The 26293-nt window shown below is 42.1% G+C and overlaps 1 protein-coding gene across 1 annotated transcript; it reads right to left on the reverse strand.

Moving 5' to 3' along the window:
* Positions 1–2002: 2002 nt before the first annotated feature.
* Positions 2003–17873, reverse strand: SEC62 (SEC62 homolog, preprotein translocation factor). The gene is made up of 8 exons (XM_033069109.1): positions 17802–17873; positions 10452–10560; positions 9968–10073; positions 8780–8990; positions 7012–7104; positions 4953–5013; positions 4533–4652; positions 2003–3993 (listed from the first exon to the last, which is right to left on the reverse strand). The coding sequence occupies exons 1-8, from the start codon at positions 17835–17837 to the stop codon at positions 3527–3529; spliced, it is 1203 nt and encodes a 400-aa protein (XP_032925000.1). The 5' UTR covers positions 17838–17873; the 3' UTR covers positions 2003–3526.
* Positions 17874–26293: the final 8420 nt, after the last annotated feature.

A 26293-nucleotide genomic window follows, 5' to 3' on the forward strand; every position in this document is an offset into this window, starting at 1 on the left:
TGCACAAGCTGAAACTTGCATTTTCCACAGTGGTATTTTTTCCAGGTGTTTTTTAGGTGTATTTTATTTCGTGGAGTGCTTATGTTTGGAGTAGGATATAGAAATTTTGGCATGGACACTGCAAGGGATGCCCAGCTCAGCAGCTGCCTGAGGGAGGAACAGGGCAGGGCACAGGAGAGGAAATGGGATTGTTGTGCAAACTGAGCTCACTTGAACTGATTCTGCCAACAGGTCCAGGAGGGATTCTGGCAGGACTTCCAACTGCTGCCAGTCAATCACCTGCAGCTGGAAGAGGATTCTCTGTTGCCCAAGGCCTTTCATACCAGCTGTGAGGCTGGAACATTGCTTTGCTGTCCCTGTGACCCTGTTAGGAAAGAATTACATCCTCACAGGAGCTGCAGAGAACCTGGCAAGGCTCTGAAGGCTCAGTGGCAACAGTGAGAACTGCTGGTTGCAGGCAGGAACATAAGAGCTAAGCCTGGCAGGTGTTTTCCATTGCTACACTTCATGTTTACATTGTCTACATTTAGTGTTTACATGGGGCAGATGCTTCTGCCACCCCTCCTGAGTCCTGGGAAAGTGTAATCAGAGTGAACTGAGACCTTCTCCAGTTTTACCTGCCCTTCTTCCTGCAGTATGATGCTCAGTGCTATCTATCTATCTATCTATCTATCTATCTATCTATCTATCTATCTATCTATCTATCTATCTATCTATCTATCTATCTATCTATCTATCTATCTAATCTGTCACCTGTTTTTTATATAAAACACCAGAAAAATCTGCTGCATGATACACAGTAGGGGAACCTGAATGCTTCCCCTGATCTGCTGCTATGAACAAACTTTAGTGTTTGAAAATTGCTTACAATCCCCCTGCTACTGTAACTTTTCTACAGACAGAGAAATCAGCAAGTTCATCAAATAATAATTTTTAGTTGTTTCTTAATTGCTAGAGAAAGTTGCCTGTTTAAGGACCTCAGAACCCAACAGGTGAGCTGAGGTTACTGTATCTGTACCAGAGATCTCTGCTGAATACTGATCTGCATTGATACTAATTTGTGTTTTACCAGTAAATATTTAATTTAAAAGAATATATAGGAGTAATCATATCTTCCTGCAAAGAAAAAAACCCAGAAAATTATACTGGGAGGAATATCAGTAAGAGCACTATAAAATTTTATTGCAGGAAGGAATTTTAGTAGTGTAGTTATTTGAATAATTTTTCACTAAATATATGTACATTTGTTCTCATGAGGTCACCCTAGACTCTCAAAATTCAAAATCATTAAGAACTTTGAAATGCCTGGTAGAAAAATCTGAAGGTGGCAAAGTCCTTTTGTGATTTCCTCTTTGGACTGGAAGTGTTTACTGTTATACCTTAAGTCCACTCATAAATTTACTGTTACTGGCACGTTGTAAACACTTCTTTCATTACGTTATTCCAAAATGCTTCAGAAATATTGGGAGATCTTTCTAGGAAAACAAGTTTACAGTAAGTAATGAGTCATGAAGTTCTTTCCTTAACCATTGACCAGACCTTTGTTACCCCACCTCAGAGATCAGAGCTGTTCACAGCAGACCAAGGGAGGAGTTAAGGCCAATTCAGTTTCTAGCCTGGAACTCTGTCAAGGTGACAGCACAAGTTCTGATGGTAAATTCTGAGACCCAGCACCTGTCCCCACGTGTCCCCTGGCACGTGGCACACACCCCCTGAACAGGCTGCAGATGGCAACAGCAGAGTTTTTATTTGACCATTTCTACTTGATTTGCTCAGCATGGCCCTGGAGATGTTATTTCACTTGGAGGAGGAAATGTAGTTGAAAACACTGAAAACCACTGCATTAACTTTTTAAAACCATGTCCAGGGCTTGGCTGCCCTCTGATGCCCCAATGCAGGCTCTGCTCTCCCCACCACATTGTGCACACCCCACTCAGGTACAACAGGACTTTGTTAGCTCTTTTCATCACTGAGAACACACAAGTGGCCAGGAGTCAATCTGTTTAGTTAATGGGTCCTTTAATTTTTTTGCTATATTAATAAAAAAGTGATCCAATTTATCTGTTTCCTTATGGAGTTAACTATTCAGGATTTAAGAAGCAAATACATATCCATGAATTGTTTATCAATGCACCCATGATGATGTATATATTTGCACAATCTGAAAAATTGGTATCTTCATCCAAAATGCTGACGCTGGAAGGATGGGAAGCAATTTAGGATAGGGAAAAAAATTCTCTTACCCTCATCTTCTCTGAGTGGGCTGGGAAGACAATCAAATCTATAAAGTCCTTGAGAGGAAAGAGGCTGAGTTGTAACTTCTTCCATGCTCAGTCAGCCAAGACCTGCAGTCCATCCTCCACAGAGGCAGCGGGAAGGGATGTGCAGGAGACACGGTGCCGGCTCCTCCGAGGGATTTACAAAAAGTTATTAATGGTCATTTCACATCAGCTCTGAGCCACCCAGCTTTGGGAGCACACCAATACTCTCCTGCCTCTTCAGCTTACAACTACTCCAGGTCTGGAGTACAGAGAGGTTTCACATTAAGGCATCCATACAGCTCTGGTGTTTGCTTTCATTTAATAAAGATCAATTTACTCAAATACATGGAATGTTGGCACAAAACTAAAGCTTCTGTGGAACAGCTACCAATCATACACAAATACTTTGTGAGGTCCTCTCCACTTGCATTTCTCTGATAGATACACCACAACATGGCTTCAATAATACAAACTGAATGCTGGATCAAATCTCTAAATAATAAGTAGCAGTTAAAGTAAATGGTTTGCTTTATTTGTAAATTATGTACAGAATACATTTTTTTTTAAATTATGATGGAGCAGGAGAAAGAAAACAGCCATCATTTCCAAACTGTGCTGCTTCCTTCACCTGCTGGAGATGACATCTCTCTCTGCACTGGATGCACAAAACCATTTGGATTTCCTCAGTTGCTGGCACACAGGCTGGAGAAACAGAGAACACTGCAGCCAAATTCAGCACTACCAGCTCCTCTACTGTCAGCAAAATACTTCTGCTAAAACTAGTTTTCTCAGGAAAGTTCTCACAATCTTTTGAAAACAAAATCAAGAAAAATATCAAGAAGGCTGTGGGCTAAGAAGGGCTTTACCTAACTATCAGATGAGGATAACTAGGAATAATCTGAGATTTGGTCATTCAACTTTTACCTGGTTTACAAAAGCAAGTTTTGAGAAGCTAAACTAATTGACCAGTTATGCAAGTACCAGAAAATGATGTCTTTCAGTATGTTTGAGGACAATCTGGGCAATCTATCAATCAATAAAAAACTTGTCAAATTGATAAAACTTCCGTCAATGGATATTAATGATTAACACAGTACCGAGTAATCAAGTTAATGGTTAAAAAAATGAAGGAACTAGATATAAAACTGTTTGGTAACACGGATATTTCAGCAAACAAAGATGCTACTGTATGGTCTATGTTTTGGTGATCAGCCAACAAAGAAAATCCAACCATTTGCACATACTTAGTCCCAAACCACAGTGAGTTATGATTTTCCATGTGAAGGCCCACTTTCGGTGTCTTCCTCCTCTTCCTCCTCACAATCCCCTTCATCTGTTTGCTGTTCCAGTTCCTCTTTTGTGATCATTTCAAAGTCGTTTCCATTGCCACTACTGTGCTGGGACCTGTCATCGTCGCGCCTGTCACTGTCAGTGTCTGAATGTCGCTCTCCTCCTGAGCCGTCTGTTCCCGAGTTCCTTGTGGCTTCTGTTTTCCCATCCTCCTCTTCCTTCTTCTCACTATCTGATTTCTCCTCACTGTCGTATTTTTGCTGCTTTTTGGATTCTGCTTTTTCCTCTTTCTTTAAGTCTGCTTTTGGTCCTTTGTATTCGTGTGTGTACAGGGGCCTGAAGGAGTCAATGAATCCCACATCTGCTGTGAGGTTTGGCAGGAACCAGAAGTGATGCCTTCCTCCAGTGATCAGCCAGATGATAAGGAAAAGAATGCAGCGAGCTGTGTGAAAAAAGGGAAAGTTTGGATTTTGTTACAGACACACAGAGTGTACAACCATGCTGTAAGAGATGTTCACTGCCAATGCCCACCCCCAGCCAGGGACTGGGGGATATTGGGGGGAAATCCCTCATTCCACAATAGCTCTGTTGGAGTAGTTTGTTCTTACCATGTCTCCTCCACCCCACTAACCATGGATCTTATCTCTGATTTAACTCTTAACCCCTCTGCCACAGAAAGCTTTAAAATCCTGGTGACACCATTCTCACCTCTAATATATTTGTATGTGCAGCTCTGGGTTTGTTCTGCACTTTTTTGTTTATACAGTGGCACTAAATGAATCTGCACTACACAGGAAACACCAACAGGTGACACGAGCCTGAGCTCTCTCTCTCTTCCCGTGGCACAACTGTGACACCCGCTGGCCGGAGGGAAGCGCGCACAGGATCCGCCCGAACAACGTCCCGGGAAGCAGCACCGCCCAGCTCCGAGCTCGGGAAGAGCTGGGCTGTGCCTCTGAGACCCCGCCTGCCCACACTCACCGACGGCGAGGAGCAGAATACTGGCGACAAAGCAGCCGGCGCCCACGCTGAGGTAATAAACACCGACCCGCATCTCGGCTGGCCAGAGCGGGAACAGGGTCGCGGCTATAACGGCAATCACTGAGCAGGGAGGGCAGCACAGAGGCACGAGAAGTAGCGTTAGTTTTTCCTGGTACGTGTACAGAGGTTCCAGCCTTACTGCTCATTCATACTGCCTTAGAGTCATTAAACATCGATACTATTTTAGATTTAAAAAATGAAATGAGCTGATTTTTCTTATTCTACACAAATACAAGTTCTAGGGTCAGAAATGTATGACTCATAACATATTTCATATTTTTACATAACCCACATGTGCCCACTGGACAACTCATTGCTTAAGGCAACAGAAATAAACAACTTGTGTCTACTCTGACTTACCAAGTACAAGTCCCATGGCAAAAGTTTTAAAGTGAACAGGGTCATAGATCCACACATAGACCTACAAGAGAAATGATGTGGTTTACACTCAGAACAAGCTCTCTGATAAACACCTCCTGTATCCCTCACCCAAACACTCACTGCCAGGCTGCAATGCTTGGTGCTGAACAAAAGGCCCTCTGGTCAGCACCGGGGCAGGGCAAGGGGTCGTGATTCCTAGGAAGGGGAACTGACAGGTGATGCAATCCTGAGGAAAACAATCAGACAGCAGAACTGATGGGAAAATGAAAGATTCTGAAATATCACTGAATCAAGGTTTGGTTGTATCTTTATTCATTAATGCTGTTCAGCATGAAGCAAAAAAAAAAAAGGCAAAAAATTAAAAAGTTTCCCAAGTTCACTAAGTGGAAACAAAAAGTCCTGTGAGCTTTGAAGAGAAAGCACCCAGACTGAAGAGCTGGAACACTCACTGCAGGCCCTGTGCTGGGCTCAGGTCAGTGGCACTGGATCCTCTGTCCCACAGCACTGTCATCTCTATGTCTACAGTTGCAACTCTCAGAGCCAAGTGTTTGTGTGAGAACTGTGGATCTATTTGAATCTGAGCTGCTCAGTCATAAATTAAAAACTTCTTGATAAAAGTGCAGGATTTTCTGAACTGAAAAAATCTGTGCATTTGGGTTTTTTTTCTTAGCAAACAAAACAGTTTGAATCTGAGCTTCTAACTATGAAAAGAAGCTGCTGGTTAATAGAAACCAGCAACCCTCACTGCAGATGTGTCAATACCAGCTAGCAGAAGGGCACCTGGAAGGCAGTGGTGATTCCATGTAATGCAATAAATATTTAACATTCTGCTTCTCACAGGGTGCCAAAGTTAACTGTATTCAGGTGCAGCTGCTGCCAGCCAGCTGTTCTGTGAGCCCGAGCAAGCTGAAGATGGTGACTGGGCAGTAAGTGTGTGATATCCAGTGTTTGTAAATGCAAAATAATGAAGGAAAGGGAAAAACCCACTCTAATGCAAATACACAGGAACTGGCTCTGCTTTAGCTAGTACATAAAAAAAGCTCTTGTGAATTACAGTTGTTAGAAAATGTCAGCTCATTAATAAAGAGAGAAGTAACTGATGTTAAGACAAGCAGTAAATACTGTGATATTGGAGATACTGTGCTGCAGCTTCATTTGGAATGGGCACTTCATGTAAAGATGACAGGTAGGATCAGAGCTGGTGTGATTCCACATGAGATGGGATGAAACAGAGCAAAGCAAGTGTAGAAGAACTGAGAAAGGTAAAATCAAGATACAAAGGGAAAACACATTTTCTGCACAAGTGATTTATTTACAGAATCTGCTGCCATGTATGTTTTATAATCAAAGGAACACAAGAATCCTGGGGGAGACTCCAGTAGAGCTACACACAGCATCAGCACAGTACAGTAGAACTTACCACTTATCCCAAACTTGAGAAGCACAAATGTGACTCTGTACATTACAGAGCTGGTAATTAATTAAATTTTTTGTCTTCCAGAACAGCAAAGCTCATAGAAGTATTCAAGGCCACAGTTTCAGTGGTAAAGACAGAATGAGCATTCAGGAATGCCAAAGGGTCACCTGCCTGCTCAGATCACAAAGCCAAGCAGATATTTTTTATTCCCACTCCTGCAACTGAACATGGTGTCCTGGAAGGCTTGTTTGGCTTAGAACAATTTTGGCATGCAGTGGCTGTGGGATAAGCTGGGCTGGAGGGACCTCAGGAGTCTCTGTCCCATCCTCCTGTCCCAGGCAGGGTCAGCCCCTGAATCCAATCCAAGGACAAACATTTTATCTCACAGCCACCAACACCTCAACTACTGGTAAGGAAGTTTTCTTTGGAATTTTTTAAAAGTTACTGTTCTCTATTTACTTGTCTTTAACCTCCTTGAAATATCTTCTCAAGATCAGCCATCACATTGCCATTAATTTTTCTTTCAACACTTCAAGGAGTTTGCAGAAATCCAGTAAATTAAGCTATTGTCTGACAATAGCATGGTGACACCCAAAACTGAAAAGCACCTGTAAACCTTACCTCATTTCCATCCAAGAAAACTTGGTCTTCATGTGGCTCAAGTTTAAATTTCCTCTTAGTTTCCTTTTTCTTGGGTGTTCCTGGGGTGTCATCCTGAGGACAAACATAAATATTTTACTTCTACCTAATATATTATATATAAAAATCACTATGTATTAAAAATGCATATACAAATCATTATATATAAAATAAAAAAATGAATGTTTTAATTTCTATATTTAATATTGTACATGATTTTTATGATATATTTTTATTTCATTTCTAGTATCTGTTACTATATTTAATCTGACAACTTTTCATAAACTTAAGATCATGTTCACACTTTTTTGTTTTTTTTTTTTTTTAAGTAAAGATACTTTATTTCCTCCTGTTCTTATTTATTACCAACTGGGTAGCTCAGAAATCAAGGAAAATTGTAAATAAAGAGAAATCTCATTTTTAGTGTCTAAGGACTAGGCTATGACTTCAGGATTACACTGTGTCATCAAATGCCTGGCAAAGCTGGGCTGGTATCAACAGGAAGTCTGCACAGGGATCAAGAACAGGGAACAACACTTCATCATCACTGACTTTGTTAAATTATTTGCTATTTTAGTGCCATATTTACCAAATGGACATCCTGGCAGAATCAGTTTCTGCCCATTTATTCTTTGTCCTCCTCAATCTCTCTTTTGGATCTTGTGCTTCTTCTTCTCTGTCTCCCATTTGCTTCTCTTTGCTTACTTCGTTGTGAGAAATTAACTTTGTGATTTTGATCCTCTGTTTCATTCAAGTTCCTACTCACTGGCTTATACAATCCACTAAATATCTGTTCAATAAATAATGATCAGTTTAAAAATTAACATACATTTAATAATGTACCTCCCCTGACAGGAGATTGGAAGAGTTTTTACTTTCCTAATCAGCATTTTGCAGTACCTCAGGGTTTGGGCAATGTTACACTGGGCTGGGACTGCACTGAGATTATTCTGTTCATAATTCTTTTATTCTCCATTTAGGTTTCTTCTGACACCCAGACCTTTGTAGACAAGACTGTAACTCTCACTAAATGTGCCATTATTTCACTTAGGAATGCCTGAATGGGAATAATTTTGGACCACTGCCTTACTAACTCTCACTGACTCAGACCACTGTATGTAGGAGAAGCACCATATTCACCCATCAGGTTTCTCCTGCAGTTTCCCCACATTTTAGAAATTCTGTTCTGCTAATAATAAATAAGTAATAAACCTATCAGGAGTGAAAACAAATCCAAACCACATTAAAACCTGTACAGCAGCAGTAGTTTAAACTTGGAAGCTCAAAAGATGCAGGCAGACATGGAGTGCTGTTACACAGCCACTTACAGGCCCCACATACCAAATGTGACATTCCAAACATTCCTGTTACCAAACACTGCAAAACTGTTTGTTTCACTGGTGCAGCTGCACTGGTTTGGATGTTTGGTCACATGCACATGTGTCATTCTATGGTAACTGATGTACACAGCCTCCCTGCTGCTGCCACTGGAGAGAAACAGGTTTTGATTAACTCAGCCCACATTAAAAGATGACAAGGTACATACACAAAGGCCAACTCAAGCCTCTTTTTTGATCTAGACCAAAATAAGACCAATTCAAAAGGTAACAAAAAAAGCAGCATATTTTAGAGATGAAAACAGGAAAAAAAAGCATATTTTAGAATAACCAACTTTGAGCCAGTGCAATTACAACAATCTGTTGATGGTATCTGTTACAGGTTTTTCTCTTCTCTTACACATAGTACTTACCTTCTTACACTCATCTTTTTCACCATCCTTTTTCTTTTCCTTTTCTTTCTCCTTCTTAGTTTTTTCATCTTTGCTACTTTCCTTCTTGCTCTTTTTCTCCTCTTCTTTCCCACTCTCAGCCTTTCCTTTTTCCTTTTCTTTCTTTGTATCCTTGTCAGGTTTCATTTTCATCACTTTCAATGCTCGATGAAAGAACTGTTTTTTCAGGAGTCTTAAAACAAAACAAGTTAAATGATTAATTCAAGTGCAGCTGTGAGAACAACATTTACACTCAATTATGTTCTTAGACACCATTCTAGATCATCTCTCTAACATAATCATGACCAGCATGACTGAAAGGCAAGGTCACCATCATCTGCTCTATTTACAGCTACACACACTAGACCTACTTATCCCATGTCTTGCCTGTTGCTTTGCTTTTTTTGGTTCATCTGTTCAAAACTGGGTAAAAAATCTGTACTTTTCTGAGGCAGCATTTTGCAGATATAAATGAACACACAAGATGTAGGATACAGCAAGCCACCAGATCCTTTTAATTATCTTTCCCATCAATGCAATCCCTGCAATATTATTTTCAAGTTCATGTAAATATATTTCATAGCAAAACTAAGGAAGTGGACACACAGCTCATCAAGATCACTGGTAAGTGATGCACAATGAACAGAACTGCTCTGCTGAAACTGTGGTACCTATACCAAGTATTCCCTTCCTGTCAGCTACAAACAGACCTAAAGAGATATAAAGATACAAATATATGGCCAGCAGGCACCAGCATGTAGCATTTGCTATTCTTAAGGTTGTCACCAATTAGAAACATCCTTGAAAGGAGCACTGCTGAATTCCCAACAGGGAGACCAGAACAGAATCCTGTTCCTCAGACAGCAGGGACAGATTTGAGTGCTCTGACCCTACTAGCTTCAAATATTGTCCAAATTCAGGAAACTCCTTTGCTTCACCTTGCTGCCCTAAGCAGTGCAATGAAAGCCTGAGAGAGTTTTGGGAACAAAAGCAATGAAACGACATCATTTCCACCCTCAAACACAGCAATATAAATACAATCATTATTTCTGCATACAGCCACTAAAGTTTTAAGATGCACAAAGCCCAAGTTACATTGATTCCTAAATAACTGTGACATCTGCACAACTACAGCCATTAATGACACTGAAGGAGTAGTCTGGGTCATACCTGTTGCAGTAATCAACTACAGACTCTCGGGTTGTAAAGAGAGCCTCCTCTCCTTTCTTTGCCTTTGCCCATTTAGAATCCAGGAGGCAATCCACAGCTTTTGAAGCTAGAGGAAAAAAAATGGAATTAAAAATTAACATTATTTTTAACATTTAGTCTATGTTCCTTGAACAACAATGACCAGTCTGTTCTGGTGATGCTCCACATCCTATCAATCTTTCAAGTAAGACTAGTCACTATTCTGAAATATATTCCTCTTGACATCACACACCTTTAAACCACAGAGTGAAAAGTTTATTGCATTTACTCCAGGCTAGTGAGATTAATTTTATGACTTCCTAATACCTAGATAAGTTTTCAAAACCAAACTGTAAGATGAGTACTTAATAGATAAAGTATTATTAATAAAAGTAAAACAGCCTCTCCCACCCTCCAAGTGAAATGTTAGAAGAAACCAGAATTCTCTGGTTAAAAGCAACCCTACCAATAAAATAATCAACTCGGTGGCCCATCATGTTGGTGGATTTTGTTGGGCAGTTGAAGCGCAGGTATTTAGCAACAGCCTTCTCCTCCTTGAATGGCTCACCAACTTCCTACAGTGGGAAAAATCAAAAATCATTAATACAGTTTAAACACATAAGAAAATCACCTATTTAAGCTTTAAAAAATCAGGTATTGCAAAGTCTTCATTATTTCATGGCAATATATAAGTAACAAATAAAATATAAAGGATGTGAAAATAGGTGAAATAATTTTTCCTGAGAACTTAGCAAATCTCAAGTTAAATAAACTGAAGGTTAACAGATCTGTAGAAAGAGCAAACTAAAGGAAGGCCTAAGAGGAAAGCAGCACATGGGAAGCTGCTTTAAGGCACACAGCTGGGATGGAAACAGTTGTGAAGCTGGGAACAAAGGAAAAACGGGGTGAGGAATGAGTGTGTATGAAATGACAGCAGTGTAGGCACTCTGACAGAACACAGAGCAGCTCAGATTTCACAGGAGAAGGAGAAAACCATGTTGAAAAGAAGCTGAAAGATTTGGCTACTTTCTTTGCCCACTGCATGACTACAGAATGAGACTTTGAGTACCCTTGAGGAGATTCTTCCAATCTACAGAGCAGAACATCAGGATGAAAGCACAGCAGGATGAAACATAAACACCAAAACCAATGTTTTACAAGAAGGGAGCCCTTAGTCTGCACACATTCATGAATTCTGTGAATTCTGTGAATTCTTCTACCACCTTGCAGAGAGGTAACAGAAGTCTGAGATGGGCATTTTCAGTTATGTAAAATTAAGATGTAATATTTGCAAGCAGGGAATGGAAGAACTTTCTAATGTTCCTGCTTCACAAAAACATACCTGAAAAAAACACAGGTTGGGATATTAAGCTGACTTATGCTAATTCCCTCAAAATTCTTTCCCATAAATTCTTTTAATCCATAAGGTTTACTTCCCCCCTGCTACTTGTGGATCCCTAACACAGGAACACCAGGACAGCTTTTCACACTGCAGTGCCTTTTCTGTACCTGTTCCTCTCATGCTGCCTGAAGAAAAAGATTATATAAACCACAAATCAGACTGGTCAGTTACAGGAATAAAAGTTTTAGAGTCTATTTAAAGACCTAATTTTCCTAAAGGTCAATAAACATATACTTCCTCCATTACTGCTTTTAAGATGTATAATTATAATAGCAGCATGTTAAATGGAAATGCAAGGTCAAATAGATATGGTTACACCAGAATAAAAGCTTCAGATGGTAAGATTTGTTAATTTTCAACAGTTTGAACAGCTAACTTTCAAAACCAACTGGTTAATGAGTATCCTTCTAGAAGAGATTGTTGCTTTTCCTATCTGAGGGGAATTTTTAAGAGATTAACACAAGTGGTGTCCAAATGACCAAAAGACTCCACAGTCATTAGTTCTGAAACTTTTTTAAAAAGTCTGAATCTTCCATATGAAAGCAGAAATATGCTCACTCACCAGGTAGTTTCAAAAACATCTGCCCAAATTAGGCCAGATGATCCTAACAGTCCTCAAATGGATATTACCCCTTCTGCATGTTCAAGGCTTTTTTTTTTTTAGTTTTAAATTTTAAAAATCTGTATTGAACATCAGATAAGAAAACCATTCCCTGACAGTGCACATATATGTTCTGTGGTTTCAGGTCCTCCTACATGGTACAGTTGTCCCAGTAACTGTAAATCAAACCACCAAACTTGGTATCAGAGTAATTGAACAGCAACAAAAGGGGCTCCAGTGCACTGAAATAAAACAAGTGACTGTGTCCCATCATTGCCACATGGGATGAGGCACCAGGAGACTGGGGATTGCAGGCAGAAACTGTGTGTGAAATGCTGCTTTTCTAGCAATTCCTGTCAGCAAATGAAATTTGGAACAATTCACAGGGCAAATGTTCTTCACAGCACGGACAGTAAAACAAACAGAGAAACTGCAGATATTCACATCAGTGTTAATTCCTCTGCTAAGGTGGTTTTTCTCCTTCTTCCTAAAATATTTATGATCCTGCTGGGTCATGTGATGCACTACACAGGCAGGGGCTGGCACCAGATTTTTTTTTTATTGCTCCTTTCTCTCTATTGTTTTGTCCATGAGGGATAGTTTCATAACAGCCCAAACAAAAAAAGCTTCCCAGTGAGAGGGACTGCCACAGTTTAACTGAGCTCATTCTGAGAAAGTGTCCCCTGCAATTTAATCCCCATTTTTCATCCTATTTTCAATCCTTTGTTTGCAGAGCTATGCTTCTGTTAAAATATGAAAATAGATGACTGAAAGAAAATAATATATTCCATCAATAAATGAAATCAACCAAAGCAATGACAAGTTCATTACCCTGGGCACAACTTTTTGAAGTTGCAATTCAACCAAATTTTGTGTTCAGTTTTAAAAGTAGTCCATGTTGTCACTGTCCTAGTCAAATTTACCATTATCTCCCAAGTCAAAGCACAGCACAGTCCCTTCTGGATTTCAATGCATGGATGTAGTTCCCAGTTAATTCAAGCCCCAGCTGGAACTGCAGCACCAGAGAGGCCTGAACACATCACAAATAACATCTGAACTGAGCCACTGAAACTTGTGTGCCCATGAGCTTCCTTTTCCCCCTCAGCTCTACCCAAGCATGACTTATTCAGGTTTTCCTGCTCCTGTCTCCATGGATGACAAAAGGGCAGAGCACAATTCTGGTTTGAAAACTGCACTCATTTTATTCCCTCTTTGCGTCACAGTCACAAGAAAACAGATATGACCCAAAACAGGACAATTTCCTTCCACAAGCTGGTAACACAACCAGGGTGTCTGGAAAATCAGGAGAGAGTAAATGATGAGTGTCACTAACAAGACAAGTTACTCTGTGTGCAGCCAAATGCATTACAAGGATTTATGCTCCCCTGTTTCAAACAGGTCATCAAAATTCTTTTATTTCATGAAACAGCTATCTAGTTGATTCCTTTGCTCAGATTTTCAGAACACCATCCCTCAAAGCAGACTGCTGAAGCCTAAAAATTTATATCATTTTCAGATAAGAAAAAGAAGAAATTTAAGCACATTTATCATGTGGTGCCTGTTTTTCAAGCTGAGAGTCTGCTGCAAAAATGACACTGTGTCAGCCCAGGTTCCATTCCACACACCTCTCCTCATTACACAGACACTACAACTGCATTACCCTTCTCTTCTCTGAAAGTGCTGAGCACATCACAGCTTGGGCAGAACTGCAGGATTGTCTTTTTCCCTTCCCTGTTGACTGTCAGGACCTCACACTGGATGTTCTGTGGCAGGGGACTGAGTGTTGCTGAGATATTTGTACTTTGTAAAATAAACCAATGTGCCAAAGACAAAGGAAAAAGCACACAAACTGGCATGACTGCAGTGGGTAGGGGGAAACAAACACACCAGGGTGTTAGGAGTTGCTCTTAGGACATCCCTGTAGTGACTAGCAAACATAAACCTGCCAGACTCCTGCACTGATGACCAGTGCAAGGACTGCCCCAGGTCTCTTAAAAGAAACTGTGGCAGAGCCATGTGGAGAAACCAGTTCTTCTGGATTACCGTGGCCATGTGCTGGCCACAAAACATTAACTTTTCTTTACAGAAAAAGATTAGCAGATGTTTTTCAGTCCAGTACATATCCTATGAAAACAGAAGTATCTGTTTTCTTCCCACTTTCTTTTCAACCATTGCTAATTTTTTTTGAGCAAAACATACAGAACTCTGTAAACATACAGAGTTCAAAAACAGATCCAAGGAGCAATGTACGGTATTTTGAAGCCAAAACACACCAGTTTCATTCCCCTTCCAACCCCAGGCCAGCTGTTTTGACTTTTTCCCTTCCCACCTCCAAAAATGTAACTCAAGATTTCCAAAAGACTGTCTCTTGTTTTAATGACAACTCAGGCTGCTACTTTTAATGCCCATTTTTCTACTTTTTGTTCCCTTGATCTTTGTTTCTTCCTCCTCTATCAGCTGATACCACTCAGCTTTCAAAGACAGACGTAATTTAACCATTTTCCTTTGTTATCATCCCACTCATCTTTACTAGAATTTATGAAGAAAATAAAGCCAAATGGGCAAGCTGGACTGAAATATGCTTTACTGGAAAATCATTGCATTGTCCTTTCTGCAGATCCTTTTCAGAGTCACTCACACAAAACTGCAGCGCAGGAGCAGCAATGCAGCTGTTGCATTTTGCTTCCAGCAGAACCCAAATCATGACAGCACCCAACTGTGGGCTACAACAGTTAGTTGTAATGATTACTCATGTCATTAATAAAGTTAATGATTAGTAGATGTCCTTCATAAGAATCTCAGAGCTTGAATCAAAGGAAAAATGTCAACAAGGAAAGTACCTGTCATTAATGGCACTGATGCCACCTCAGCCATCAATTTGCAGTGAGACACTGATTCCCAAACTGCCCAGGAGCTGTTTTCTCTCTTTTCAAGAGCAGTATTTATGTGCATTAATTAACATTTCTGGAGTGCAGGACATAGCAACAAGGTGCAACGCAAGCGCTGTTAATCCCAGCGCAAAGATCAGCCCCAAACCCGCCACGGGCAGACTAAAACTGTGCATGTGGAATGCAGCCAAGGTAATGAAAACTTAATGCCTATTTAACAGTCAAACTGCAGAGCTGCCAGCACAGTGCCACGTGTTACCCGGCCCAATGCCTGTCAAAGGAAACAACACTGAACATTTTGTGGTTAAGTGAATATTTCAGGATACGTATGGAAAAAAATATAGTTCCAAGGCATGAAATAGCTTTGATCAGGTTGCTGGAGTAACAGGCATTCAAAGCCATCTCCCATCTTTTGAGATGCATTTTGTCTAAAATAAAAAGATTAAACTAGCCATTAGACAACATGTGTTGTTTTTCTGTCAGGGAAGTCCTTTATACACAGCAAGCATTCTTGATTTCAGACATTTGAATCACATGGGAGCCACTGGGAAAGCAATCTGCATCCTGCAGACCAGCCTCTCCTCACCATTGCACGGCTGAATTAATCTCTGTGTTGATCACAGTTAAATTACCATCAGGAATGACACTTGGAGAATTTCACCTATGAAATATCCTCGTTCAAACTTCTGAAGTTGAAATTTTTGCAACTTTTTTGTAACTTTCAGAGGAAGAGTCTAAGCTATGAAACACATTGGGCAATGTGTCTTTTGATGAAAGTGCATTCCATAAAACAGATCCTTCCTGTGACTACTTCCGATGGGAAACATGGAGCAGGCTAGACAGAACTTTGAACTATTTTTGAGCATTTTTTCATGTCTAGCTATCTGACCTAACTACCACAATTCTAATCTTGATGGCAGGCATAAAATCCTACAAAAATTCATTCCAACCCCAGGTTCTGTGCCCATGGTTTTTCTAACTGAACTCCATTACATCAGACCCTTCCACAGCTAAATACACCAATTTCTTCCAAGAGCCTCACTCCTGTCAAGAAATACAGCCCTGTTTCATGACAGCAGGGTGTTCAGATGTCAGACTTGCATGCACTATGAGAAATAATCTCTTTAGGGGGCCAACATCACTTTAAATTAAATACACACTGCTAAAACACTTGAAGCACCTACGAATAAAAATCCCACACTTCATTTCAAAAGAAGATACTTGCAGCATGAGCCAGAAAAACGTGATAATAATACTGCAAATATGCCAGTAAAGTTCAAAAAGCTTAAGAAAAATGAAACCCAAAACCAACTACCAAGAAAAATATGAGTTGTTTTATTCACTGACCAATTAAGAACACCCCTTGGGCATTTGCCACTATTCTTTGTTCACTGTCTTGACTTCCCATTGTTGTTGACCTACACTAGGAACGTATGAAGATACACATTTATTTGCACAATTATATCACAAATTTAGGCCACAGCCTTAAGTGTTAAAAGCCAGACATCGATTTAATTACTAACAATCTGAAAAATACTTTTACTGCTAACAGCCTGGAAATTAGGTATGTGCTTAACTGCCTTCAAGACCACAGCCTTGGGTGTTAAACAAACATTAAATTACATTTAAATATGATTTGACAGGCGCTTTATTGAGCTGTTGTCATCCTTGGAAAGGGACAGCCTATAAAAATCTCAAAAAGAGAGTAATTCTGTGATGTTCTGCAATAATTCATTGAATGTTGTGACGGATAGGGCTCGTTCAACAAGATTTTGATTAACTACTCCTTGCATTTCTCCCCCTGCCTCGCTAATTTGAATTAAAGGGAAAAAAAGAACCTTTACAGGTCCAGGCAGATCTCCATCTTCCTGGGGGAAGGGAAAGTGGGCTGGGAAAGGGAAGGATGAGAAAGGAGAGAGGGCAGCCAAGCAGAAGGGTGACATATGAAGCAAGCATTGTTGAATGGCTCTGTGATCTCTCCCGCGAATATTATCTGCTCTTACAGCAGAGCAATAAACTCCAAACAAACACTATTTAGGCTGAGTGTTGATAACACATAACAGTAACAAGCGTTATGGTCACTGATACTGTAAGTACACCCAAAACATGCATTATAAACTCTGTAAAACTCCCTGTAAAAATTACACCTCGACATACAGGGCTCCCAGGTAAGTGAAAACACCGAAGCAGCCCTCAGCTTGTCTCTCAGTGTCACCACACAATTATCACTACATTTTAACGCGATCTCAAAGCTGATTAGGTCTATTTATAGGCGAGCCTGTTTGTTTATGTTTTCTAGACACAAATTTCCTTTCCTTCCCGCATCATTTCCTGGTTGGGGCACGTTTGCTTTTAAGATTCTTTTACCATCTGTCCCCCGTCTTCTGCTTACGATCACGGGCCGGACACGCCGGGTGAAGGTGCAGCTCCCCGGTGTTTTGGTGGTACCCGCACTAAGCTATTGTTCGACACTGATAACGGGCGAGATTCTGAGTACAACACGGCGATTAAAAATAGGCAGCAGCTCCAAATGTCATTTTTTGGCCATGGAGAGCCGAAGAACTTCTGAGGGCGCAGAGCCCACGGGGATGAAGCGGGGGCGCCTCTGATGTGCCGGGAGCCCCGCCGGCCGCCCTCAGCCCCGAAAGGCTCCTCCTTGAGCTTCCCCGCTCGGCTTTCACAGCCTTTAGCAATCTGCTCGAAAATTTTGAGGAGAACCTGCTAGCCCGGGCTGCGGCCCCGGCCTGAGGACCTCCCGGTGCCCCAAGACTGGGGCGCTCTCCTCGCTCACCGCGGGCCACCCGCAGCCGCCGCCTCGCAACAGCGTGGGGCGGGAAGGCCGCGGGGGAAGCCGCTCTAAGCAGGGAGAGGGGGAACCACCGGGCGGGGATGGAGAGATAGAGATGAGAGGGCAGTCCTGGGTACCTGGACGCGCTTCCTGTGCCGCCGCCGCTCCGCCATGTTGTCGCCGTCCGCTCCGCCGGTGACGCGCGCGGGGGGGGGGCGGCGGCCTCGCGAGAGGCGGCGGGAGCGGGTGGAGGGGCGGGGAGGGGGCGCGCCCGCAGCGCCTCCGCCCATCGCGGGCCCCCGCCCCTCAGCGACCGCCTCGGTCCCTCATCGTCCCTCATCGTCCCTCATCGTCCCTCATCGTCCCTCATCGTCCCTCATCGTCCATTTGCGTGCCTCAGCGCTTCCGTGACCCGTCTCGGTCCCTCACCGTCCCTCTCCGTGCTTCTGAGCCTCAGTGACCCACCTCGGTCCCTCACCGTCCCTCTCCGTGCCTCAGCGACCCGCCTCGGTCCCTCACTGTCCCTCAGTGTCCCTCAGCCCCTCAGCGACCCGCCTGGGTCCCTCATCGTCCCTTCTCCCGCCCTCAGCGACCCATCTCGTTCCCTCACTGTCCCTCTCCGTGCCTCGGTCCCTCAGCGCCTCATCCCTCCCTCAGCTCCTCGGTCCATCACCGCCCCGCACGCAGCGCCCTGACTCGGTCCCTCAGTCCCCCTCATCCCATCTCGGTCCCTTAGTCCCCCTCATCCCGCCTCAGCGCGTCCCCTAACCCGAATTCCGCCTCAGCCCTCCACCACCTCCGTCAGCCCTCACACCTCACCTCGGTTCCTCAGCCGCAGCCCCCTCACTGCTCTCCCTTCACAGAGTCTCAGGATTGTTAGAGCCGGAGGGGACCTTGGAGATCATCCAGTCCAACTGCCCTGCCAAGGCTCGGTCACCCACGGCAGGTGACACAGGAACGTGTCCTGTTGAGTTTGGAATGTCTCTACAGTGGGAGACTCCACAAACTACCTGGACAGCCTGTTCGAGTGCTCTGCCACCCTCAACGTGAAGAAATTAATCTTCATGTTGAGGTAGAACATCCTGTGTTTTACTTCATGGCCATTGCTCCTTGTCTTGTCACAGGGCACCACTGAAAGGAGCCCCTCAGCTGCTCTCCCCGCTCAGCCCTTCACCAGTCCTTCACCTTGCTCCAGCTCTGTAAAAGCCTGTGTTTTAAGTTTTGATACACTGAAATAGGATGTAAGGCCTTAAAGATGCTCAATACAGCACTTTGTTAACTGGTACTTATTTAAACCGACTCACTGCTCAGACCTCATATACTTACATTAGATTCAGAAAGCAACCTATATAAAGCAGAAGGGCCTTTTGCCAGAGGTTGTCCCACATACTTGTGCTATGAGATCACTGGAGTAGCAAAGCTATAATAATTTTCTCTGGCTCTGTGTTTCCAAACCACACCCTGGCACTTTGAGATGGAAAAGTATGTGCAGTGCTGCATTGTCTTGTCCAGTCCCCTCAAATCTTGTTGCTCTTTCTGTTCTTATGATTTGGAACTCTCAGAATGAAAATTGGGCAATTAAGAATCTAAAAACGCTTCCAGCAGTGTATTTGCCCCTCAGTTTCACTGCCAGGTTTTGTGCTCTTTCTGGTACGACATCTTTTTCTGTTGAATGTTTTCCTTTTGCTGTTGCTGGGCAGAAAATCCATACAAGTTATAAATTAAGCTGACTGACTGCAGAGTGAGTGAACTAGAAAAGTGTAATTCAAAAGATGAACTTCTAGGTAGAGGGAATTGAAGCTTTTATGGTTACAATAAAACAATGCCTCGTAAAAAGCAGGCAGACTGCATTTATTAAAAAATACATGCTTTAGGTTGGCAATAATTTTAACAGTTATTTCATGTGCTTGACTTACAGTAACATAAAAGCACATCTGACATGGAGACTTTCTTGCAGAAAAACTTTCAGCCATCTGTAACTTACAGATTGCTAATAATACACGATGGCTACAGCAAGGGCTTTGGCATGGTGCAGCTCTGACCTCTCTGCTCTCCCTGCACAGGCACAAGTGAGCTTCAGCTGTGAAACTCCCTGGCTCCATGGCCTCCTGAAGGGTGCAATCACCTCCTGATGGGTCATCATCCCTCATGCTTCTACTTTCGGGCTCTTTTAAGGTCTTAGGTCTTACTCCTCTATGCCCTCTGTCTCTCTGAATCTATTGCTGATTCACAAACCCACCTTTAATGCTCAGCTCTTCGTTTTGCAGGGGTTTTTTTTTGGCATGGTGTGTTATCTGCAGTACATCAAGCTATTTGCTGGCAGAAAAGCACTTTGGATATCTGGTTAATGTATTTTATTTATTTATTTATTTATTTATTTTTCCTACAGAAATTTTAATTCATCTTTGTGAAACACTGAATTACAGGAGCTCTTCCCAGGACAGCTGGGCATGGAGCAGCACAAGGAGCAAACCCATCACTTCAAGCAGATCTCTAAGGAAGGACTAGGGATGGAAAATGGGCAAGGGAATGTGTAAGGTGCTGGATGGTGAATTCCTACCACTCTGGAGTACAGAGCAGATCATGACTGAGTCAGACATGGAACAAGTTTATTCTCACTCATCAGAATGGCAGAGCAGGAAAGAAGCAAGTGGCTGAATTCCAAGAAAGCCATGGAGTGGAAGTGAAGGTTCAAACAGCTTGTTTGAGGTTAGTGTCTGTCAGCTCTGGGGCAGCTGCAAAAAGCAGCATTGCAGCACCAGGCAGTGAAGACACAGCCCATAAAGGGCCAACTGCCATTGTGATTATTGTAGATTCAGAGTTACTGTTGAGAAGGATGTTGCATACAAGTGGAGTGGTTTCCTCTTTCAACTGATGCCAAGCCAACAGCATTTCATTAACTTCTTTTCCCTCTTCTTTACCCCAGCTGTGTGATCTAATACAGCAGTATGGATGCTGGAAGCTTGGCTCAAAAACCAGCTGGATGCATTGATGGAACAAAAATACATCATGAGCTACCAGTAAATATAGACATCCCCTCAGTTTGTCTGTGAGATAGGACCCTGGAAATAAAGGAATTATCCTGACTTCACTATTGCTTTGTTCCTGTGCTCTGATTTAGGTATCTTCTCATGGCCCCTGGGGCAGGACACTGAGTTAGGTGGTGTTTTACTCTTTGTGGTGCTTATTTTCTTATTTCCTGTCAGTTTATTGGACCTTGTGCTATGTCTGCTTTGTGTTCAGTCATCCTGGATCCAGAAAATGATGTAGGGTTACCACAGCTACGGCTACACCAGAAAGACAAGGCCACATGCTGGAATGGAATTACTGGCAAATGTGTCACTAATTAACTGCAGAGCCACAGTCTGCAAAACAGACTGGAGAGACACTCCAAGTCAAAGCAAGTGTCAGTTCTGAACAAGCAAAACTTGAAAAAAGCTTTTCCTCTGGACACACAGATAATCCTTTGGGATTTGGGGGGAAGGAAGGAAGGAAGGAAGGAAGGAAGGAAGGAAGGAAGGAAGGAAGGAAGGAAGGAAGGAAGGAAGGAAGGAAGGAAGGAAGGAAGGAAGGAAGGAAGGAAGGAAGGAAGGAAGGAAGGAAGGAAGGAAGGAAGGAAGGAAGGAAGGAAGGAAGGAAGGAAGGAAGGAAGGAAGGAAGGAAGGAAGGAAGGAAGGAAGGAAGGAAGGAAGGAAGGAAGGAAGGAAGGAAGGAAGGAAGGAAGGAAGGAAGGAAGGAAGGAAGGAAGGAAGGAAGGAAGGAAGGAAGGAAGGAAGGAAGGAAGGAAGGAAGGAAGGAAGGAAGGAAGGAAGGAAGGAAGGAAGGAAGGAAGGAAGGAAGGAAGGAAGGAAGGAAGGAAGGAAGGAAGGAAGGAAGGAAGGAAGGAAGGAAGGAAGGAAGGAAGGAAGGAAGGAAGGAAGGAAGGAAGGAAGGAAGGAAGGAAGGAAGGAAGGAAGGAAGGAAGGAAGGAAGGAAGGAAGGAAGGAAGGAAGGAAGGAAGGAAGGAAGGAAGGAAGGAAGGAAGGAAGGAAGGAAGGAAGGAAGGAAGGAAGGAAGGAAGGAAGGAAGGAAGGAAGGAAGGAAGGAAGGAAGGAAGGAAGGAAGGAAGGAAGGAAGGAAGGAAGGAAGGAAGGAAGGAAGGAAGGAAGGAAGGAAGGAAGGAAGGAAGGAAGGAAGGAAGGAAGGAAGGAAGGAAGGAAGGAAGGAAGGAAGGAAGGAAGGAAGGAAGGAAGGAAGGAAGGAAGGAAGGAAGGAAGGAAGGAAGGAAGGAAGGAAGGAAGGAAGGAAGGAAGGAAGGAAGGAAGGAAGGAAGGAAGGAAGGAAGGAAGGAAGGAAGGAAGGAAGGAAGGAAGGAAGGAAGGAAGGAAGGAAGGAAGGAAGGAAGGAAGGAAGGAAGGAAGGAAGGAAGGAAGGAAGGAAGGAAGGAAGGAAGGAAGGAAGGAAGGAAGGAAGGAAGGAAGGAAGGAAGGAAGGAAGGAAGGAAGGAAGGAAGGAAGGAAGGAAGGAAGGAAGGAAGGAAGGAAGGAAGGAAGGAAGGAAGGAAGGAAGGAAGGAAGGAAGGAAGGAAGGAAGGAAGGAAGGAAGGAAGGAAGGAAGGAAGGAAGGAAGGAAGGAAGGAAGGAAGGAAGGAAGGAAGGAAGGAAGGAAGGAAGGAAGGAAGGAAGGAAGGAAGGAAGGAAGGAAGGAAGGAAGGAAGGAAGGAAGGAAGGAAGGAAGGAAGGAAGGAAGGAAGGAAGGAAGGAAGGAAGGAAGGAAGGAAGGAAGGAAGGAAGGAAGGAAGGAAGGAAGGAAGGAAGGAAGGAAGGAAGGAAGGAAGGAAGGAAGGAAGGAAGGAAGGAAGGAAGGAAGGAAGGAAGGAAGGAAGGAAGGAAGGAAGGAAGGAAGGAAGGAAGGAAGGAAGGAAGGAAGGAAGGAAGGAAGGAAGGAAGGAAGGAAGGAAGGAAGGAAGGAAGGAAGGAAGGAAGGAAGGAAGGAAGGAAGGAAGGAAGGGAAAGCATTTCCCCAGCAATCTATTAGGAGCCATTTCCTTGCTTATGTACAGATGGTAGCATGCTGCAGGCTCTGGAGTGACCTTCCTTTTCATCCACTCAGCTTCAACACTGAATGGGCTCAGAATATAAAGAATACGGGCACAGCATCACATACTGTCAAGACAGGTTCAGATAAAATCCACCCACAAATACATGAGTCATAACTCAGAAACATATTCCAATGCAGACATATCCTGAGTCACTTCCATCTCAAAAGCTTATAAATATTTAGTTAGCCACTTAGCTTTTGATTTAGCAGGACAACAAAGGTTTATTAGATAAATCTCCATAATTATCTTTCACTCAGAAAGTTTTTAAATACTTCTACTCTTGCAAGTTCCTTTTCATTTCTATACAACCCAGTATTATTAGGTACATATAACTGACAAAAATCCTAATTGAACTTAAAAGTAATTTCTTTGGTTTTTCTATAATTATTTGGACCTATTTCTAATACTCACTTTGTTCATTGGAAGAATATAATTTCATTTAAGCAGTAACTGGAGAGAAACTGGATACATCTCTTCTGATATGGGCTGGCACATCAGCTCTTTCTAAAGACCACTGTCAATCAGACCATGCTGGAGTCAGTGAGGATGTACCACACATAAATGAAAAATACATCACATAAATGAAAAATACATCGATATATTTTCTGAAAGAACCAGCTGAGGTTTTGGGAAAAAGTCTGGATAAAAAAGGCTTGCTTATATCTCTGTTTTTGCCAGTGTCAGGTGGGATCGATAAGAATTACAATAAATAAGGTATAGCCTTAAAAACTTGCCTGTTATTGCTTTATAAAATCATAAATTTGTTATGATTACAAGTGTTAAAAATATTTTTTATGTAAGGATGCAAGTCCTGAGTTTACATCCCTCCATTTAACAGGTTGAACTAGAAGCCAGCAAGTGCAGAGCGTTCAGGGATTGCAGGAGTCCCACAAATCCCAGCTGCACAGTGCTCCTCTAGCAAAGCTGCTGGAACCTTGGAACTGAAAGATAATCAGCAAAGATTGGCTGATGAGCCAAGGCTGCAGCAAAGGACCAGGTTGGTTTGGTGCTTTCTTCTTTTCCATGGTCAGCAGTGCTTTTTCTGTTTTGCCATTTTGGTTGGTTGATCTTTATGTCAGTAATTCACACACAGAGATGCTATATGTGGTTTTAAATTTTGATAAATCAAAATGTCTATTCATGTCTTTGCTGTGCTATAGGGAAAAATACTGCATCATTCTCCATACAACATATTCAACAGGTTCTTCTTTACTCTGGGCTGAATTAAAGATTTGCATCCTTGCCCACAGGGAAATTTGTGGTTCAAGAAGAGCATGGGGATAACTAACGTCTGTCTGGAAAAACCAGACTTGGGTAAACTTGGGGATGGGACAAAGGAAAGGACAGCATAAGAGCCAAATCAACAGAGCAGTTCTTGTGGCCTCAGTAGAGGTGATAGGAGGAGCAAAGCCTTCCCAAAGAAATAAAAGAGCCTGGAAACTGCAATAACCCCCCAAAGCCTAAACAAATGAGAAAGGAGAGGTGAGCTTTTCTCTCAATACAGCATGTATTATTATACTGAAATTGCCATAGCAATATAGCTGCAGCTATTTATGATAGCATGAAGAGCTAATCAAAACCAAGCATCAGAGGCAGCTGAGCTCTGATGGACACAGGGGTTTGGAACTGGATGATCTTTAAGGTCCCTTTCAACTCAAAACATTTTGTAATTCTATGAACACTCAGCCTCATAAAATAGACTTGTTATTTTCCAGTGAATAATAAAGGGCTTAGGTAGAACATTACCATGGCAAGGTACCAAAACAAGAACTGTATCTAGTTTTGGATGATTTTCCTGGAAAGTTTCTGTTGTTAAAGGTGACTCAAAACACTGCACAACCAATCAAATTGTATAAGGGTAATTGGAAAGTTGAAAATACAAGGAATTTCTAGAGAGTTTAAATACTAGTGGTGATTTTAAAAACCAGAGCAGGTTATTTTTTCTGTTTCACACTCAAAGGATAATTTATCATTCTGAAAACTGTTTTGTGGCAGATTCATAATTGTATAAAGTCTTAGAATATAAAGTTTTATAAAGTAGCTGGTGGCATGGGTATGGGTCAGTTTGAAATATCAACACCTTTGTGCTGTTCTTTTGTTTGTGTGCTGGATTAAAGTGACCGCCTGACTTGGACCTGGTGGGAATTCTGCTTTACTTTTGCATGTTAATAGCATTTTTTACAGATTCTTCAGCTGGGAAATTGATCAGAAAATTATCTGTTTAGGTCCATGTGAGTTTGTATTCCATATCATCATCATCATCATCATCACCATCAATCTTCTGCAGCCTACATGAGGCCAGAAACTCAGGTTGTTGTAGGAAAGACAAGCCATTTCTTCCTCTTCAGGACTTTCCTAAATCTGTTATTTATGATATGGGACCATTTTGCCATATGGTTGTTTTACCTTTTTATTAATCTTGTCTTTAATATTTACCCTATTAAAAAAAAATTTAAAAATGGAAGTCTCTGTCCCCAGGAGCCCACACATTTAGTGTAGATACAGACAAAATCAGGAACTTCTACAACATCTCATAAAAATTCTCTTCTTCATTAACTGTATCACTGCTATGGAGTAATGCAGCAACAGATATTAAATGAAACATTTCTAATGATGCAACATGTATTAAAACACATCATCTGCATCCCACTGAGATTTTAGTTGCATTGCAGAAAAAATGAATGCAGTGGTGGCACAGACACCAGAAAGTTATTAGGAAGCAGAATTCTGCCAGCTTTTTTGTGTACTTGTGATTGCTACCTGAACCCCCCTGCAGCTGGAATAAACAATAAATGTCCAAAAAGAACTTGTGAGTCAGTAAGGCCTCAAAGTTTACATATAAACTGTTCCTGAAAACACATCAACCTCTGGAAATATTGGTTCTGTGTACTTTTAAATTAATTTTACCTTTTGTTTTAATTTTCTCAGAAGTGTTTGTAGGAGAGGAAACATTCATTACCAGTGGTATTTCCTCCATTAGAAATAGAATCTATTATGTCTCTTTAGGTAAATCCCTTTCCTTCCTATTTCACTTCACAGCTGTTTACTTATTGCAGGGCTTATTGCATTTTGGCTGCTGCAGCACATCTCCCCCAGTACAGGAAGTATGAAGTAATTCCTTTTGTCATTTTGGGAAGAAGAGCCCAGCATGTGCAAAGGATCGTATGCTTGGTGGGTTTTTTTTTATTTGCAGAAGCAGTACAAGACTGCAAACGTTGCATCCCAACTTTCTCAGCTTTTGCCATTGTTCATGTCTGACCCATTTACAAAAATAATCACACTCTTCAGAACCACATTTCAATCCCTCCTCCCTGGCATATGGGATTGAAGTCAAGCTTTTCTGCTGTTGCTTTAGAAAAACAAATAAAGTTTTTCAAATGGTCGCCTTTAACATGCCCTTAGTACTTCAGGTGTGCTGCGTTTCCCTTCGCAGGGACAGCAGGGACAGCAGGTGACCGAGTGGCTTTGCAGCGACATCTCGTGGCCTCATTGCCCTGAACAGTGTCAGAGATTCCTCTTCCAGGGTGGAGAAGGTCTCGTGTGGATTGA

The sequence above is a fragment of the Catharus ustulatus genome, chromosome 10, assembly GCF_009819885.2.
Source record: "Catharus ustulatus isolate bCatUst1 chromosome 10, bCatUst1.pri.v2, whole genome shotgun sequence".
In the NCBI taxonomy this organism is placed as follows: domain Eukaryota; kingdom Metazoa; phylum Chordata; class Aves; order Passeriformes; family Turdidae; genus Catharus; species Catharus ustulatus.